We start from the raw sequence: 19,596 nt of genomic DNA, 5'->3' as shown, positions 1-19,596 counted from the left end.
ATTACTTTATTATTTTCATTGGTGTGTGTAAAAACGTGTAGCTGCTTCAAGTATGTTCGGACAATTATTATTTTAGAGGGAAAATCAGTATTCAATCCTCTTTTTACATTCTTGGGATATAAATTGAATTAACACCATTTCATGTAACAAAATACGAAAGAATAATTGGGGATACAACATCATCGGTCCGCTCATTGCGTATTTATAAGGAAATTGATACCAATGTTTCACTAAAATAAAAAAAGAGAGGTTTTTTCATCTTATTACTCTGCGTCAATTTTTGATAGCATTTTTAATGTTTTTTTTTACTGATTTTACTGCATCAATTCAAACAAAATAATGTACATCCTGGATTACCAGAATTTCACCTACCTGGCTTATTGTAAACTACTGTGTGATTATCCGTGTGAAAAACTTCACCTGTCACTGTAATTTTTTAAAGAGATAAATAAAAAAATGTAATCATCCGAAATGAAGACAAAAACATTTCATAACTTATTGTCAAACCATTCGGTTTTTTTTTAAACAAGTGCACACCTAGTTTCCAATAATGCATAAAGCATTTCCATTTATTTGAGAGCAAGATAAAAGAGCATTGTAGATTAAATGCCATGCTCATGGGGATAGGTGCCGCGGCCGAGGATCGAACCCCGGCTTTTTTCATGTATAGCCAGAAGCCTTAGACCACTCGACCACGGCACCTCCGTATTTCTTTTTTCGTTTCTGATAATGTTGAATGATACCACAGCTATGCTCCTGACAGGCACAACCGCTTTCATACACCGCCAGTCTCCCCCAAATAATTTCAATCATTATCATTATCATGATTGATATTGTTATTGTCATAAACATATTCTTTTTCTTCTTCTTCTTATTGTTATTATTATCATTGTCATAATTATTACTCTCATCATCATCAAAATCATCATCATCATAACTACTAAATTTTCATTCCACATTTACCATTATTGACTGCCGGCTGCTTGCAAATGTAATGTCTGGTGCTAGGTCGGGAGCAGGTCACATCATGCCACTGGGCAACGGAATTGATCCGTGTCATCATAATCATGGTGCACTCTTCTAGTTCACTGCCATCGGGTTGGCTATGTATTTCGTCCGACGTACTGAAAACAAAAAAATTAAATCAATTCACTTACGATTTAACAGGTTTTTTTCTACATTGATTTTCAAATATTTGTCTGTATTGAGTATTCAATTGTTATACAGTGCGTATCAAAAAAAGTTTACACTTTGAAAAAATCCTGTAAAACTACACATTTGTAATATCCTGAAATTTTTTACACATTTTAACATTGGTACAGATCCATTTAAGCAAATGACGATATAACTGTCGAAAAATATTTCCGCTTGAATGAGCACCACTTACTTTTGAAAAGTTAGTGATATGATTTGCGCAGAACTTTGAAATAGTTATGCGAATAAAAGTAGACCTTAATCATGAAGAACACGTTGAATTTAGCTAGTAAAATTGATTTGAAGATATCTTTTACCTTTTTCTACTTGCTTCCTTGCCCAAAACACTTTGAAGATTGCATTTCGCCCCATCCCACTCCCCCACACACTGAGGCCATTGTGACGATATTTGCTTTACACTGAGCTGTGATTTACATAAAATGGCTGAGGCTTGATTTTCATTTTGTTAATCATTGTCAAGCTTATGAAAAGTGTGGAGAAACAAGTATTAAATGAAAAATGAAATGTAAACCCATCTTAAATTATAAAAATTTAGTGAAAAAATGCTGGAGATGTCTGAAATAATTTTTTTTTCAGATTCAGTTATGTCCTCAGATCCAGCTGGCACAAAAAGGGTAAAGGTTGTGCATAAAAAGTGTTGAAATTTCAATTTGGGTGGCAAAATTATTAAAAATGCTTGAATGTATCCGTTTTATTTAAATTGACTAAAAGTGCAAGGGAAATGTATGAGAAATTTTTCGCAGGGTAGGTTTGAATTCGTCCTTTCCCCTTGACACAGCGTGAAAACAAGCATTTCTGCGCAAACAGATTTCTGCGAGCTTTACAAAAATGGACAGTACTCAATCAAGTGTAACATTCTGTCAAAACTTTAACTTTCATTGGATAGATTAGACCCAACCCCAAGATTATATATGAAAAAAATTACTGAAATGTTGTATATTTTTCTATTCCCAGGGCTTTTTCAAAGTGTAAACTTTTTTTATATGCTTTGTATATTAGAAAAAAATCTCACTTTATAACGACCAAACAAGGTGAGTATTTTCTTATTTCAAGCAAAAATATAGGTGACGTTTGTGATTTGTTCAGTATAAATAACGATCATAGTTACAGTGTTTACTGAGATATCTTCAGCAGAAAAAGATCACACAACATAACCACTTTAATATCTTCAACAGTTAACGATCATACACGATAACTTCTTTATATCTCCAGTAGATAACGATCGTACACGATGACCTCTTTAATATCTTGAGTGGATAAAGCTCAGACACGATGGCTACTTAAATAATCTTCAGTAAATAATGATCGATGACAACTTTAATCCTTAATATCTTCAGTGGATAATGATCAAACACGGTGACTACTTTCATATTTAATCTTCCGTAGATACACGATGACTTCTTTAATAATAATCTTCAGTAAAGATCAAACACGATAACCACTTTCATATCTTCAGTACATAACGATCACACAAAATGTCAACCTTAATATTTTCAGTTTATAACGATCATACATGATGGCTACTTAAATATCTTCAATAGATAACGATCAAACACGATGACTATTTTAATATCTTCATTAGATAACGATCAATCACGATGATTACTTTCAATTCTTCAGTAGAAAACGATCATTCATGATGACTATTTTAATATCTTCAGTAGATAACGATCATACACGATCACTACTTTAATAATAGTTTTCAATAGATAACGATCAATCACGATGATTACTTTCATATCTTCAGTAGAAAACGATCATACACGATGACTACTTTAATATCTTCATTAGATAACGATCAATCACGATGATTACTTTCATATCTTCAGTAGATAACGATCATTCACGATGACTATTCTAATATCTTTAGCAGATAACGATCACACACAGTGGCTACTTTAGTAATAGTCTTCACGAGATAACGATCAAACACGATGATCACTTTCATATATTTAGTAGACAAGTGGAATGCCTCTGGCCGTCTCACCTGCATCACGCGATTCAACATAGCAGCAGTGCTGACTTTGAAAACTACTATAACTCGCACAAGATGTTCAGTGATACTTGGTTACTCTTATTTCTACGTTTTATGAACTAGACCAATACATTTACAGAGATAGGATGGTAATTCAACAAATACCCCCAATGTGGCCAAAAATCATTGACCTCACATGACCTTTGACCTTGATCATGTGACCTGAAACTTGCACAGGATATTCAGTGATACGTGATTACTCTTATGTCCAAGTTTCCAAAGTCAGATCAATAAACTTGCAAAGTTATGATGGTAATTCAACAGATACCCCCATTATGGCCAAATTCATTGACCTTTGACCTTGGTCATGTGACCTAAAATGCGCACAAGATGTTTAGTGATATTTGATTACTCTTATGTCCAAGTTTTATGAACTAGACCAACATACTTTCAAAGTTATGATGAAAATTCAACAAATACCCCCAATTCGGCCAAAGTCTATAGACCCTAAATGACCTTTTACCTTGATCATGTGACCTGAAACTTGCACAGGATGTTAAGTGATACTTGATTACTATTATGTCCAAGTTTAATGAATCAGATCAAAAAACCTTTTAAGTGTTGATTGTAATTCGATAGATACCCCAAAATCGGCCAAAGTCTATTGACCCCAAATGACCTTTGACCTTGGTCATGTGACGTGAAACTCATGCAGGATGTTTGGTGATACTTGATTAACCTTATGTCAAAGTTTAATGACCTAGGTTCTTTTTTTTTTTGCCTAAGTTATGATGACATTTCAAAAACTTAACCTCAGGTTAAGATTTTGATGTTGATTCTCCAACATGGTCTAAGTTCATTGACCCTAAATGACCTTTGACCTTGGTCATGTGACATAAAACTCTACAAGGATGTTTAGTCATACTTGATTAATCTTATGGTCAAGTTTCATGAACTAGATCCATATACTTTCTAACCTATGATGTCATTTCAAAAATTTAACCTCAGGTTAAGATTTGATGTTGACGCCGCCGCCGCGGCCACCGCCGTCGCAAAAGCGGCGCCTATAGTCTCACTCTGCTATGCAGGTGAGACAAAACATACACAATGACTATATTCAGTGCATAACACTTAAACACGATGACTACTTTTATATCTTCAGTAGATAACGATCACATACGATGACAACTTTAATAATAGTCTTCACTAGATAACGATCAAACACGATGACTATTTTAATATCTTCAATAGATAACGATCACATAGGATGACTACTTTCATAAAAGTCTTCACTAGATAACGATCATACACGATGGCTACTTTAATAATAATCTTCAGTAGATAATGATCGATGACTACTTTAATCCTTAATATCTTCAGTGGATAACGCTAAGACACGATGACTACTTTAATGATAACATTCAGTAGATAACGATCAAACACGACGACAACTTTAAAATTGTAGAAAGATATCATTTTGCAATTGATGATAAAATACTTACGATCTATACCATGAAGTAAAGGACATTGGAGAACCGTCCGACCAACGAAATTTGCCTTCATCGTCGACGCGCTTAAGACCTGTTACGGAATAAAATACATGTATGATGAGTAGTTTTACGGGGGTTTTTTTTGTGATTTTTTAAAGCAGATACGAACACAGGAGCAATTTGTCAGGTGTGACTAATTTCTTTCTTTGACAGATATCCCTCAGTTCGTTTTACTAGTTAACCTATTGGCATTCTTGATTCCTTTATTGCAGGCACAACTTTAGGAGCTACAGTTTGACTTGATATGCAAATTAACCTCTATAGAAACTGTGTGTTGGCTTGAGCGATTATGAATGGAAATGTGTGAGCTGATGTGTGGAGTGAGAGATAGTGTGAAGGGTTGTCTTTCTTGTATAGCTTGGGCAAGCGCTGTGCCTATTGACTTTTGGAGAGGACCTGTATCTTCCTATTTGGCCTATTTTCACAAGTCAAGTTGTAAGTTGAATTATACCCTTACATTTTTTCCACTTTAATTTAAAGATAGACAGGTTAGAGAGTAATAATACAAATGCTGTTTGAAATGTTTATTCTGAATATTGAAATCTTAATTCACTGAATTATCTTTACCTTTTCCTTATTTGCAGTGGATAAAATATCTTGCAGTTAAAATGCATTATGAATAATAATTACTCTGGTAGATAAGTAATATCCCGTTTTATCATGATGAATACTGAAATTTATAAAAGGAATGCTTACTGTTCACGCAAGCATTGGTTATGATTTACAGGTACAGTAGCTCTTTTTTTACTGAGGATATTGTCTCGACTTCGGCCACGCCCTTTGAGTCTTGGCTTGACACTGGAGATGCCTTTGTGAGGCCCCTTTCTTTGTGGCAGCAACATTAGACATTGGAGATTGATCGCCTGCTACCTCAGTGAAACGGCAGGGGACTTAAGCCCCTTCTTTGTGGATGTACTTAGTGAGACTTGGTGACAGTTGCTAACGCCTGGGCCAGCGCTCCAAACCTGAAAGTCAACTGGGCGATCTTCAAGACCACGTTCTCGTGTATATCATGGCCGAACCCTACTGATTCTTCAGTCATCAGTCCTCAACGCCTACCCTAAGTTTGATGAAGTCATATTAGGTGACGTATGCTTGTGATAGTTTTCATCAACATCTTTATAGACAACCTTATGGGGTTGGTGACAACCGTTTGTTTCTGAACTTACACTTCCTAAGTTTCAACCATGTTCATGAATGCGCCGTCTGGGACCTCGTAACTGAATTTAACAGACACTCATGAATACAATTGACTTTATCTTCTAAATGGGGTATATTGGCCAATATGCATGTAGGCATTAGTAATATTTGGCATTTTCATACTGTGTTACTTGATTAATTTGAAATCTGTTTTTCGAGCAAGTTGATGCACTTATTAAAGTGATATTTATTAGTTGAACAATATGATCCATTGGAAGTTTGTATAATTTGATATTGAATTGATTTGATATTCGGAGTGCAACCGATTTCAGATTGTTTTGTGTTGGATTGACTGGACAAGTGTTAAACGTGATGAGATTCCACAAGTCCTTCATTAAAAAGGGAAGTTAAAAGTATATTTCAGTGATCTATAAGTTTCTTTTGTTGAAGTTCTTGGCTCAAACCTGACACCATCTCAAGTCCTTAACCAATGAAATCTGGCCAGGTTTCTAACCCATAATGCCACATTCTGAGCAATGTTTTAGGCCCATTTGAATGCACAAATCCACTACTCATTGCATTTATATGACAATAATTATGTGTCCAAGTCGGTAAACAAGTAATTCATTTTCCTCTGAAAGCATTTCAGTTTTTTATGCAAATGGGGCATAGTTTAATTGTGTATCTGAAGTGTTAATAGTTATCTCAAAAGGTATATTTTAAGACTAGTTTTTTGATACACACAATGATTGAGAGATCACACACCGTTGATTCCATCTTCAAGCTTCAATCACACGAAGCAGAGGTTTTTGGTGAATTTACAGAACATTAAATATACGACCACTGGTCCAAACAAAGAAAATAAAGGAAACCCAGATATTAGACTGTTGATGGTTTCACAACACCAACACAACATTTCAACACCGTACGTGAAATCACCCATTGTCAAACGTGGGTTATCATACCTATATATACCCAGTTATATTCCTCCTCCAACAGCCAATCAGAGGTTAGCTTGTGATGAACGAAGTCCATTGCACCTGTTCCCTTGATACTGACGAGATGTGACCCCTCCCCTTTATCTTGACACGCCTCTTCTGCCTCATGCCACGTGACTTTCGTTTCGGCTGAGATCATCTGGTAACAGAAATTTAAGTATCTATCCCAGCCTTCTTGGCAAATATAACCTGCGAGGATGAACCATAGATTATGCAATCGTATTAGTTTTGAAATTAGCTTTGCAGTTACCCGTTTACAATGAGCTTTGGGATTGGTTTTACAATTAGCTTTGTAACAATTTGCTCCATTAGCTTTGCAATTAGCATGGTAATTAGTTTTGGAATAAGCTTTGCAACTACTTTCTCTATTTGTTTTGCAATTTACATATCGATCAGCTTTGCACAATTACCTTTACAGTCTTAATTGATAGCTAGCCACCATTATCTGGTCATTGCCATTCTACGATAATCGAATGGTCTTTATGCATGCCTGATCTTCAGACTATTAGCAAGTAGCAACTCTCCATTTATAAAACTAGGCCTAACAAACTAAAGCCCTTATTGATGATCACCATTATACCAACGCGTCGAAAATCGTAAAGCTTTTATTCATGACGCTGCTGCCTGATCATCAGAATATTGAATAATACTACTGTACAGTATTCATTTACCAATCCTGAGTGCAAATGGAAACAAAAATTTGTTAAGATATGAAAAATTTTTGATTAGGGGACGAGTCTGAAAGTAGACTAATGTATGAGTTTAGGGAACATTTTTTTTCTGACAAGCCTCATGCTCTACTCTTCCTAATCTACCGTGCTTGAATTTATTCACTGAATAATTTGTCTAAAAATATTATTGATAATAATAAGTCGAGGAAATGAGTACTATGAAGGGAACAAATTTTATGCACTCTTAGAACAAGGTGGGTATTGTTACACTTTTGTCCCGGAATTGGAACCTTTTATCCTGTTGATACTTATTTAATAAATAAATAAATACCTGATTGAGATTTGTCTGTAACGCCTGGAAAATGACGACTTTGATATTCTGCATAGAATTTTCCCCGATCTCCAACGTCAAGATGCATACTGATATCCAGACGATTTTTTCTGGTTTCCAGTTCCGCTTTCATCGGGTGAATGATCGGACAATACTCGGTTTCCTCCATATCACCGAGATCATTCTTCTGTTGAAAAAAATGAGTTATACTTCCTCCATTGTTTTCCTTGTCTTTCGAAGATTCATTGCTTTAGAAATTCAGTGTATATGAGGGAGTCGTCAGACAAATTTCAAAGGTAACTTTTTAAAGAATGATTTCATACTATTATCATAAACATTTTAATCATTTTAACCATTCAAAGATTATTTTATTCAAGTTTTAATGTATCATTCCTGGTGGGTGTCTTCTCTTGAATAGGGTTGCCGACCCACATGGAAAAAGGAGGCCTTTTATGAAGATAACATTTTGTGAATGAAGAAAAAAAAAAACAGTCCTACCTCACTGATCCTCAGGAAACTTCGGCATCGATCAGGTTCTATTTTTGATTGCACATGGCTTTCACTCTCTTTTAGCTCTAAAATGATATTGTTGACCACGATGTAGGTATCCCTTCCGGTGGTGATGGCCCAACTATTCGCGGCGCTGTCATAGGATGGGTAGTTCACCGAGGCGAGTACACCTGACGGCTCCCTGCATTCGACCTCAAACACAGAGCGTCCGGCAGGTCCTGGGTCTAGAATGTTTCCGACACTACACCCAGGCTTCTCTATGAAAAGGAACGGAAAATGAAGGGTAATGAACAGAGGACGGTGTCTTAACGGTAGAAGTCATGGGTTCCATCGGCAACCAGGTCATATCCTAGACTTAAAAAAAGTTGCACTCTGAGATCACCTTCTTTCTAGACGTTCGACTTAAAAAAAAAAAAGAAGAATGACAAGAGCATATATCCTCCCCCAACGTCATCGTCAGCAATAACAACAAACTATTTCTGTACATAAATTGATCATTGTGTTTAGTTACTAATATTACCTGAAAAGCGATACATTGCCTTGAATCCTTCGGAAATCGACTGCAGCCCAGTCTTCACAGTCACTCTCATCCAATTCCACGATGTGACTTGAAGGGGTGTAGTGACGTCACAATGGAAGACCCGTTCCGTATCAGAAGGGCTGAACGATGACGTGCCCTCAAGCGTCACGGAGTCCTCACAGAACCTCCCGTTACGCTTCATCTATAATCATGACAAAGCGACAAACATAACAATCGGACCTATTTCGGAGGGAAATACGCTTATACATGCACGACTTTATTCTAATCATACACTCTGAATATTTATCATATAATAGACTACAAATGCAGATGTAATGCAATAGTTCGGCCACGCCGCTTTATTTTTGTAAATTCGGAGCTCCGAATCAATCTAATACACATGCAAAAGTGGACAAAGTGAACGTTCCCCAAACAGTACTGAAAGTTAGACTTGGCGGGATACCAATGTTCCAAACGATTTAGAAAGTGGAGCAGAAATAAATTATTGCATTTAAAAAATATATCACAACAGTGGAGTGCTCTTGAGTGTTTATACAGTCGTTAAAATTTGGCATCTAGTGCCCTCTCTGGGTAAAAAAAAATAAAACGTAGAAATTAATAATGATCCTTACGAGGTACTCTACAAATTCCAGAACTACATAAAGGGTCCGATTGTCATCAGATGGCGGAGTAATATCGTAAAAACAATAGCTGTATGGCTGAAACTGGGATGGGAACGGTGAAGTCTGAATCATGTCATCCGAGGCTATTAATGTAGTCCCGATCCCACAGCCCGTAGAACAGGTTTCGTAGGTGCAATCTGGAAAAGCATCCAAAATTTAAAGAGAAAGGTCTCACAACGTTACTTCTGCAGATATATTCATCAGAACAAGTAAATCCATGTCATTAGTAAGCGAAATCAAATCTTTCGGGTTTATCTTGAACATCAATTTCATCAGTGCTCCGTGATCTCGTAACACAAGCACGCAAGTTGCGCATTTAATATGAAGTCACGCCATAGAGATTGGTCTACCACACAAGTTCAACATCAGGCATTTATCAACATGCCTCTAGTTCAAAGTGATAAGAGATCACAGTTAAACACTACGCTTGTCATGGGATATTACTGATCCGTATTCATCCCTGCACTTGGAGGTCATCGTTGTACACACATGTATTAAAAAACGCGCAGATTAGTTATTTGTCACAAACACACACGCCCAAAGACACACTCACAACTTCAAACATGTACCCACAAACCCACACACACGCTCAAACAACTGACTGCACTCAGAAGACAGGTTGGAATACAGCTAGAGACAAATAAGGTGATGCACATGCTAACTCGTTCAGATGAACACCAAGAGCTATAAAATCTTACAGTGGATTTCATGGAAATGATTTAGGATGGATGAGGGGCGGTAGGAAGCGGGGGGGGGGGGGGGGCTCCAGGCAACCTTCCACGTGAAATTTCCATTGATCAAAGAGAAGAATAACTCACCGATCGCTTCATAAGTTAGACTGAATCCAATCTCGTTGATCATGTCGCTTTGTATCTCACCGAGTCGGATCAACATCTCCACCATGTTACCATTGGGAATCAGAACAAGTTCCTCTTCAACCTCACCGCATATCAGACTCCAGTTTCCTCTGCTCGCACCCAGATTGATTTCAAGCTTATCGATGCATGCATCTTCACTTTGTCGCAATAGTATGTGGTGGAATGTCAGTCTGGATGAGACAAGAAGCCAGCAAAGATTAATGATAATCTAAAGATGATGGTGGTGATGATGATGATAATGAAGATAATAAAGATGGTGGTGATAATGATGATGTTGTTGACAAAGATGAAGATCGTGATGGTGATGATGATAATGATAATAAGATACACCGATCATAATAGTGTTCTTTAATCTCTTTGTTTGCTCGCTACTACTACCTTTTGAAATGTTTTCACTGTTGAGTGGCTATCATATGAATCTAGTTGAGCAAATACGAGAACCCTTTGTAATTAAGGCGCTACACCAAAATAATTTATCAAATTTATCAGTTGCACTGGCGTGCAAATGGACATACTGGGGACCAAGACAGAAAAAGAAACAAAGAATGTGAGAGAATACGAAATAACAAGTAGAAGATTTCATCTTATATTCTGAATAGTAATGTCAAAATATATCACAAGATAAAAATTTTCATTATTACCTAGTTCGCTCACTAGGGACCTTTAAGAAATTTTGGCGTGCCCCCCTGAATGGAAATTATTTGGCTCATTACGGCAATGCTCAGTGGATGAGTGGAAGCAGCGCTTTTCAGTGCTCCATATTCTTACCTAGGCCTTAGCACGCTAATCAACTGAGGTACTTGAGCATTCAAAGCATTGCACTCATCTCGATTGATGGTAGATAATGTGTTGTCATAAGATGCTGCGGTGGGGTCTGAACCATGGATCTTGTCGTTCAAAGTCCGAATATTTATCCACCCAAAACACCTCTATGATATTTCGTTTTTATTATTGCGGGTATTCCAACACATTAAGCTGACACACTTGGCTAACCACTAATCCGAAATTTAATTTGATTTATTTTCAATTTCATTTTTCACCATTCAAGTAATGTTTTCGGAAAAGGGGGTCTTCGCCGACAGGTTCTGCTTTTTAGAATTTTTTTTCTATCATATGCTCTTATTCAATTGAGCGAAAATTGACTTAAGTGTTATATGCTGTATATATGTAATTGGACCTATCATTGTGAATGTAAAAGGATTGAAAGAGGAAAATGAACTGAATTGAATAGGCACAATGGCACATGCTGTAATCTTGCCTGATGCTTGTGTTGGCTCTCTTGGTGATGATATTGATCGTTGTAGTTGTTGCATTGTCGGTTCCAAACCAGGGTGCGTAACCAAAGAATTCAATAAATCCATAGGAAGAAGTGATCACTTGCTCAATCGGAGACCGTTCATTGCTCGGTCTATTGGCTTCCCATAGGTCATTCAGATTCAGCACTTCATATTCTGATGTTGATTCAACGAACATGAATGATAAAAAGATAACACCCAATATAAATGTACATCTTTGTTTGGCGAACCTTATGGCAGGAACAAGTGCTTAATTGCTCTATCGGTGACCTTACGATAGGGCTGACTATTTACTTCCTATAGTTCATCTATATTCAGCAGTTCATACTCTGATATTAAAGAAATAAACGGTGTTAATAATAATTACAGAACATATTTCGTTCCCCAAGTGTGGTAGGCTTTCACAAAGGTGTCGTTGTTTGTTTGGTATAGGTTAAAGTACAACGGGAACAAAATATCACTATTCTGGTCGCAATGGTGATACTACAGGGTCCCGTAAAACAAAGTTTACATACTCACTGAGACCTTGTGGAATGAGGTTTTAATTCCATAGCGATAAGCCTTTTCCTGATATATATAGACGTATTACATCTTAGCTGTTTATTTTCTCGAGGAAATAAACGAGAATCACTGAAGATTGTCAATGATTTGTTGCAATTTCCACAAATCGATATCAAGTGGGGATCGTTTCACATTAAAAAAAATCCATTCACTAGGAATGGGTAACATAATGCAGAGTAGCTAGATGAAATCTATGTAAAGTATTATAATTTCATGCCTATACCTGTTACACAAAGAAACGAGTACATTCGGCTGCAAGGAACCTGGATGATCTGTACACCATTCGTCAAATTGGCAACGTGGCATAGCGGATTCACTCCGGTTGTCTTGTTCTGCAGCCAAATGAACGGCCAGCTTGAAATGTTGGCCGCTTGTTCCTGTAAATATGTGATCTGTTAGGGGAGAAATAGAAAGCTTCTTGCTGATTTTAATACAATCATGTGTCGATATATCACGTATACATATAAAATAGAAGAACGACAATCACTCATTTTTTCATAAAGACTTGTTATTATAACAAATGCACAGTTTCTATAACAAATTTACTAAATCAAATTTAACGATTTCAGTAACTTTTAATTGTTATTGTAGATGTGTTTATTACAACAGGTTTTTATGATATCATTGCAGACAATGCCAGATCTGATCCCAAAACTGTGACATTAGAGTATAATATATTCCCAGTCATTTTCTATTCTTTCCCAGTATAGTCTAAGGCCCGAACGGTCTGAAATCTGAGTCAAATCTGACAAGCATAAAAAAGGTGGAAATTGGCAATAAACGATTTGGTGTAGAAAATTTTATCAGAAATTCTTCTTTCGCCCTGACCGCCACTGCATTCACGTAATGTAAAGTCAGCAATAGAGAGCAGATATGCCGTCAGATTTGTATGTCAACTTTGCACGGAATGCGCCACCGGGTTCTTACTAAAATCTTCATTTAATAGTTTTTACCAATGCATGATGACCGATGACCATTCGGTCCCCCGGAAGGTGTTTGTTCAGCATGCGACATTGTTGGTTTGCCTCATTCCAATTCGAGTTTTCTCCGATAGTATGTCCGATACACAGACCGGCATTCCCAGTTAGATTGACTGCAGAAGCATTGGTTGTGCTACATATATCTGTTTGTTAAATGAAAAAATTCTATTAATCATTCAAACTACCACAAAATCTAGTTTATGGTTGGAGAGCCACTAACCCTGTGTTGGATACATAGAATGCTTTCATACCCCGGATGTAAGTCAAACAAAGGCAAGCTTTATTGTTCAAATTCCATTTAAAGGCAGTTGTCAAAAGCTGTGACGTCTTTGGTAAGTTTTGTCAGATCGACAAAGTTAGACCAACTGCTACAAAGTGAAAGCAAACTGTACAAATAAGATTATCGTCTCAGATTGAAACAAAAATATAGAGGTAATTTTTTCTAGCAAATCCATTTACCTATGCAATCATTCCTAGCATCTCTTCTGAATCCAGGCTGACATGAGCAGTAATAACTACCTGGTGTGTTTCTGCACTGATAAGAGCATCCATGGTGTGAACTTAGGCATTCATTTATGTCTGAAAAAAAATAAATAATAATAATGATAATATAGGGTATTTATATTGCGCGCATATCCACCTTGTTAGGTGCTCAAGGCGCTCCTATATTACCCGGCTGAGCTAGGCGTTCATAGCGCACACAGCTTTTTTTGAGGAATTACTTCCTACCGGTACCCATTTACCACACCTGGGTGAGGCATAATAAAAGAGGCATATAAAAATAGAAACAAAAACGTACATGCATCTAGTTTCAGGCTCTTCATTTTTTGGCAAAATAGTAAGAAAGGCATTCTTCTTTTTTACTTTCTATTTATTTCTCTAGATGGCTGCCATCTTAGATTTTGTAAATCAGTATGTCTTACTGTAATATAATGAAGAAAATAATACACATCATTGATTCATCAGGATGATCACATGAATCCAATGTGAACTTATTCTGAGCACTCTGCGAACACACACTGTGGATCCACAGAAAGACACTATGAATTCACTGTGAACCAACTATGAACATATTTTGAACACATTGTGAAACACTGGGGAAAATCATGTGAATATAACTTGAACGCACTTGAAACATGCTTTGAGTCCACGAGAAATATACTGTGAATACATGTGAACACACCAGAAACACTGTGAACCCACTGTGGGCACTGGGAATAGACCTTGAACAGACTGGGGACACACTTGCAACCACTGTTTATCCACCGGTATTACACTGTTAACGCACTAGAAACACACTGCGAATCCACCGTGGGCACACTTTGAACACACTGTGAACACACTGTGAATACACTCTAAACACAATGCGAGGAGACTGTGAACACACTGGGAAATTACTGTGTATACACTGTAATAACACTGTGAATCCACTTTGGACACATTGTGAAAATTGTGAATACACAGTAAACACACTGTCAATCCAATTTGGACATACTGGCCCGTATTCTGAACTCGGGTCTAAATTAAACCCGAGTTTAAAGTTGTGGTTTAACTATGGAGAGCCAGTTGGTGCATAAATCCCTGACAGCACAAATTCAGTTTGTAAACTCATATGACATCCAAGATGTTCATAGTTGTCTGGGAATTATGACTGCAGAGTTTTTCTTTATTATGAAAGCAAAATAAAACAAAATATTAAACATAAGAAATAAACAATATAAACAGAATTTTTGGCTCCCCATCATTTTAGCACATGTTTAGACCATGGTCTAAGTTAAACCTGACTTGAGAATACGGGCCACTGTAAACAAACTGTGAATACATTGTGAATACACTATGAACACACTCGGAATACACTCAGAACACACCGTAATCACACCAGGAACACTGTGAACATACTGTGAGAATCTGTGGATTTATCCCACAGGAACGTACCATACTGGCAGATGACGGCTCTCCTCTGTGGGTTACAATCGTACGTCTTCCATTGGAAACAGTCATAGGCATCCATGTACACACACATTTTGTTCCTTTGGTTCCCTAACGACGTAGTTGGTACCAGATTAGAATAATCAAGAGGTGTGCCATCGGTCCATTTAAACTCTTCACCTACTTTCCTCTTTCATAGAAAAAAACGCAAGAGATGTTAGTAGTTCTAAGTGCTTGATTTCCGTGTAAATATAACAGCGTAAATTCATATCTTTGGCTTACAACGTCTTGAAGGCCTGGTCACTGTGGTCACACCGCCCGAGCGTTGCTGGAGCGGTAGGGAGAGGGGGTCGATTTCGCTCATAAAATTGGTTAAAAAATCAAAAACAAAAATCGAAAACAAAATAAAATCAATCGAAGTCGAAAATGGTGAACGGGAGCGAGCGGTGATGATTTTTTTCCCTCCGATCCACGACCGCTCCAACAACGATCGGGCGGTGTGACCATGCCTTTAGGACGCGTGACTAATGGAGATAATGATTGACTGACTGCTTGATTGATAGCTCTATAAATTAATTCATTTCATTAAAACACTGTGACTCTATTAAAGGATAAAATCTTGTGTAAGGAGAGGGTGCATGGTGGAGTGTGCTGATCATACCAATTGCTTTATGTTAATACACAGAAATATTGCAATTGTTGAAAAAAACACTTAAACATGAGTTCAAAAAAGATAGTTGATCACATTGAAAAGGATGATTTAACATTGAATATCAAAAAGTGCAAGCTTATGCTATTTGGAACTAGAAATCGCATAAGAAATAAAACTGTTTCTCTGACCTATAGAGAAAGTGTTATTGCCGTTGTAAATGAATTTAAACATATTAATGTTGTATTTGATAATTGTCTAAAGTGGGATCACATATATATAAAACTTGTCTCTAAAATATCGAGAACCATATCATGTATAAAACGCATTAGATTTTATTTACCAAAAAGAATTTTAAAATTGCTATATGATGGTTTGCTCTTATCACATATTGATTATGGTATAATTTTATGGGGCTGTTCAGCAAAGTGCCATCTGGATAAATTACAAAGGGCTTCAAAACCGCTATGCACGTCTGATACTTAACGCACATTATTTAACTCCCGAATTACATTATCATCTTTAGGATGGCAATCCGTCACAGATAGAGTTGATTACCACTTTAAAATATTGATGTATAAAGTGATGCACAATATAACCCCCAAATATATTCAGGATATATTGCGCCATAGACCAATACATTTCGAAACTAGATATTCAATTAACTGTCCCCCTTTTATTGAAAAACTTCCAACCGAATATCATAAAAGATCATTTTGTTATCATGGCTCTAAAATATGAAATACGTTATCCCCTTCTCTCCGTTTAGCAAAGTAACTTAATTCTTTTAAAAAAACAATGTAAATCGATATCCCTCACACAAATATGTTTTTGAGATGTCCATGAATACTCTCTGTTACTTTCTGTTATTATATGTTTATAGTGATTTTGATATTTTTTTTACTTCTATGTATTACATTTTTCTCTCTCATATATGTTCATTTTGTTGACGGGTTTTATGTGATATTGTTTTGTCATGTTTTTAATTTCTGTTGATACAGGGCCCCTTGGTCGAGCAGTTCTTGTAACTGAAAGGGCTACCCTGTTAAAATAAAACGACATATAAATAAATAAAAATAAATACATTATAGACTCATACGATGACGTTAAAAAAAAGTTCGAGAAGTTCGAGTATTGATATTGAATGTTAAATCTCAGTGATAGAAACAAATAACAAAATTTGCCATTAATATGCAAAAAAGAGAAAAAATGAATTGAATACTCACTTCTAATCCGATGACAAAACGGTCAGCTTTATCATGAAGCAATGTTTCGCTTTTACTGGTGATAAAGCTCTGCAGACGAAAGAGGAATTGAATCCGTGTGTAAAGAATATCAGGGGCCTGTCTTACAGAGAGTTGCGATTGATCGGATCAATCGCAACTATGGAAAGCCAGCAAAGTCAACATATAAAATGCATGTTTGTAAAAAAAAAATACGATGTATATTAAAAAATCATCGATTTCTTGACAGTTTGGTGTGTTCTTTGTTTTCAAAGGACATTTTGAAAATTTGCTTTTGAAAAAATTATTACACTGATGGATTTCCATAGAGTAACGATTGATTTGATCAATCTGAACTCTTTGTAAGACAGGCCCCAGGACGGCGTGTCATAAAGCCGCTCGTAACTTACAATTGACTTTGACGCACGACTTTCTTGTGCCAAGTGATATCTATATCCCTATCTCATTGACTATCCAAGAACATGTTTCAGTCGTGCGTAACTTAACCAATATGTTTATGGACCACCCATCAGTTGAAAACAAATCGTGATTTTCATGATTATTTTTTTTAATTCAACAACGTCCTTTACATGTATCAGGGGATAGTGAATAAAAAACAGAAAAAGGAAAATGAGGGAAGAAAGGAAGAAAAGGAGATTTCTATAATAACCATAGTTCAGTACAGAACAGAATATGGCATCAGCAGGTTGTCTGAGCCCTACATATATCTCATGGTGGTCCCCTGCATGTTGCATCTGACTGGGTTGAAATGAAACGTGAAAGTAAAAAACAATCACACGACTCTCCACGAAACACATCCATCTCTTAACCTACCTGGGGCCTTTTCATACAGCTGTTCGTAAGTTAAGAGCGACTTTAAGAACGACTGGTGATCCTTTCTTACGCGCTTAACCATCGCCAATAATACCATTTACCACAAAAAAGGATCATCAGTCGTTCTTAAAGTCGCTCTTAACTTACGAACGGCTTTATGAAACACCCACCTGAAATGATGATGATTTGATGTTTGCCGGGTGGCTGCCAGGTATGAAAATCTTATCGCAGGCCATAGGACCTTCCTCATCGACGACACCATAGCAAAATCCCTCATGTACAAACTCTTTATCACCACATAGCTTATCAGCATCTGGCATGGATGGAAAAAAATATTGAAGCGATGATTGTTCTATTTACCGTAATCAAAGTAATTTATAATTCTGTTTTTAGAAGCAAATCAGTATGTCCAGATAAACTGTAAATGTACCAATTTAGCCGACTGAACTTTTTAGCTATAGACCTGAATTAAATTACTTTTTCATTATCACTATCGTTTAACAATGATAATTGATATCTATATGTTATTTTTTCTTTGTCGTCGTCCCTGTTTTCTTCTATTATTAAACGTCTCCTCCTGCTCTTTTTCTTACTCTCTTCTATTTTTTTCTCCATTTCAACCCTTCTCTTTGTTTTTCCTCTCCTCAATCCGCCAATAATATTTATCTTACATTATATGATATATCACTGGTTTTGTTATTTTCATTATCGTAATTATTTGTTACGCCTATCGTCCTTCATGTATTCATTGCTGATACTTTAGTCGTTGGTGATGATTTCACAATTATAGATTATCGTATTTATATTTTCATAATTATTCTGACTGGTTTTCTTCTATTTTTCCTTCTCTTCCCTTTCGCATTACCGCCGTCCTCATCATCATCACATTCCCTCTCATCAGCGTGGTCACTATCGCCACCATTGATAACTTACAATCCAAACGACAGCCCACAAGCTCCAGTCGCAGAACACCTGGTTTGGTCATTTCGGAGTCGGGTGAGGTGTGAGACCCGGACAGTTCGGGTGAAGAAGGCCCTTTCAAAATGATGAGTAGACACCGTATATGGGTCACGTGCGTTTCGAAGTACTAATCAAAAGTAGAAGAATTAGGAGAAACAAAGTTGGTTCAAATGAGGGGCCATGAAACAGTTTTGAAAGTATAAAGTATCATTTTATATATACATGTACTACACGAAATAAGAAGAAACAATTGTCTTTTTTTTTGGGGGGGGGGTATATCATATTCTACAGCACTCTAGATATTATTTTACATGGGAGAGCATATCCTGAACGTATCATGATATAGTTCATCTTGACATTTTTGACCGTTATGAATAATGAAAAGCATATGGCTGTTCAAGTTAGAGGGTCTAATGATGCAAAAGACTTTGGAAATATCAATGGAAATATTAAGTTATACATGTGAATGGGCATATACCAGCGAATGAACAGGAATAAACACAATACAATATTCAAACAGTCCCGCCTGTAATTCTTCGTTACACCAACGAAACCGATTTCAAACCGATCTACGATATGTAATTCAAAATAACGCATAAACTTTGATCGGTCCGGAGTCAATAGTGTTAATGTGCCTGTAGCTTAGGCCTAAACGCTCGTAGGACTATATCATCGTTTCTCAAAAGATATTATC

The 19,596-nt window shown here is 36.6% G+C and overlaps 1 protein-coding gene across 1 annotated transcript in view; it reads right to left on the bottom strand.

The window, feature by feature from the left end:
- Positions 1 to 17,177, bottom strand: part of LOC121421648 — a 36,733-nt gene extending 19,556 nt beyond the window's left edge. Inside the window, exons 1-15 of the mRNA XM_041616416.1 lie at positions 17,112 to 17,177; positions 15,243 to 15,426; positions 13,767 to 13,886; positions 13,281 to 13,450; positions 12,551 to 12,719; positions 11,730 to 11,922; positions 10,412 to 10,641; positions 9,543 to 9,730; positions 8,911 to 9,112; positions 8,379 to 8,647; positions 7,881 to 8,067; positions 6,846 to 7,067; positions 4,693 to 4,771; positions 964 to 1,124; positions 373 to 426 (exon numbers count right to left, since the gene is read on the bottom strand). Of these exons, the coding sequence (XP_041472350.1) occupies positions 373 to 426; positions 964 to 1,124; positions 4,693 to 4,771; positions 6,846 to 7,067; positions 7,881 to 8,067; positions 8,379 to 8,647; positions 8,911 to 9,112; positions 9,543 to 9,730; positions 10,412 to 10,641; positions 11,730 to 11,922; positions 12,551 to 12,719; positions 13,281 to 13,450; positions 13,767 to 13,886; positions 15,243 to 15,330 (2,332 nt within the window). The 5' untranslated portion in view covers positions 15,331 to 15,426; positions 17,112 to 17,177. The remainder of the gene's footprint in view (positions 1 to 372; positions 427 to 963; positions 1,125 to 4,692; positions 4,772 to 6,845; positions 7,068 to 7,880; positions 8,068 to 8,378; positions 8,648 to 8,910; positions 9,113 to 9,542; positions 9,731 to 10,411; positions 10,642 to 11,729; positions 11,923 to 12,550; positions 12,720 to 13,280; positions 13,451 to 13,766; positions 13,887 to 15,242; positions 15,427 to 17,111) is intronic.
- Between the last annotated feature and the right edge of the window lie 2,419 nt (positions 17,178 to 19,596).

Source organism: Lytechinus variegatus, chromosome 9 (assembly GCF_018143015.1).
Source record: "Lytechinus variegatus isolate NC3 chromosome 9, Lvar_3.0, whole genome shotgun sequence".
Classification (NCBI taxonomy): domain Eukaryota; kingdom Metazoa; phylum Echinodermata; class Echinoidea; order Temnopleuroida; family Toxopneustidae; genus Lytechinus; species Lytechinus variegatus.
This window is presented reverse-complemented; position numbering and strand designations above follow the sequence as displayed.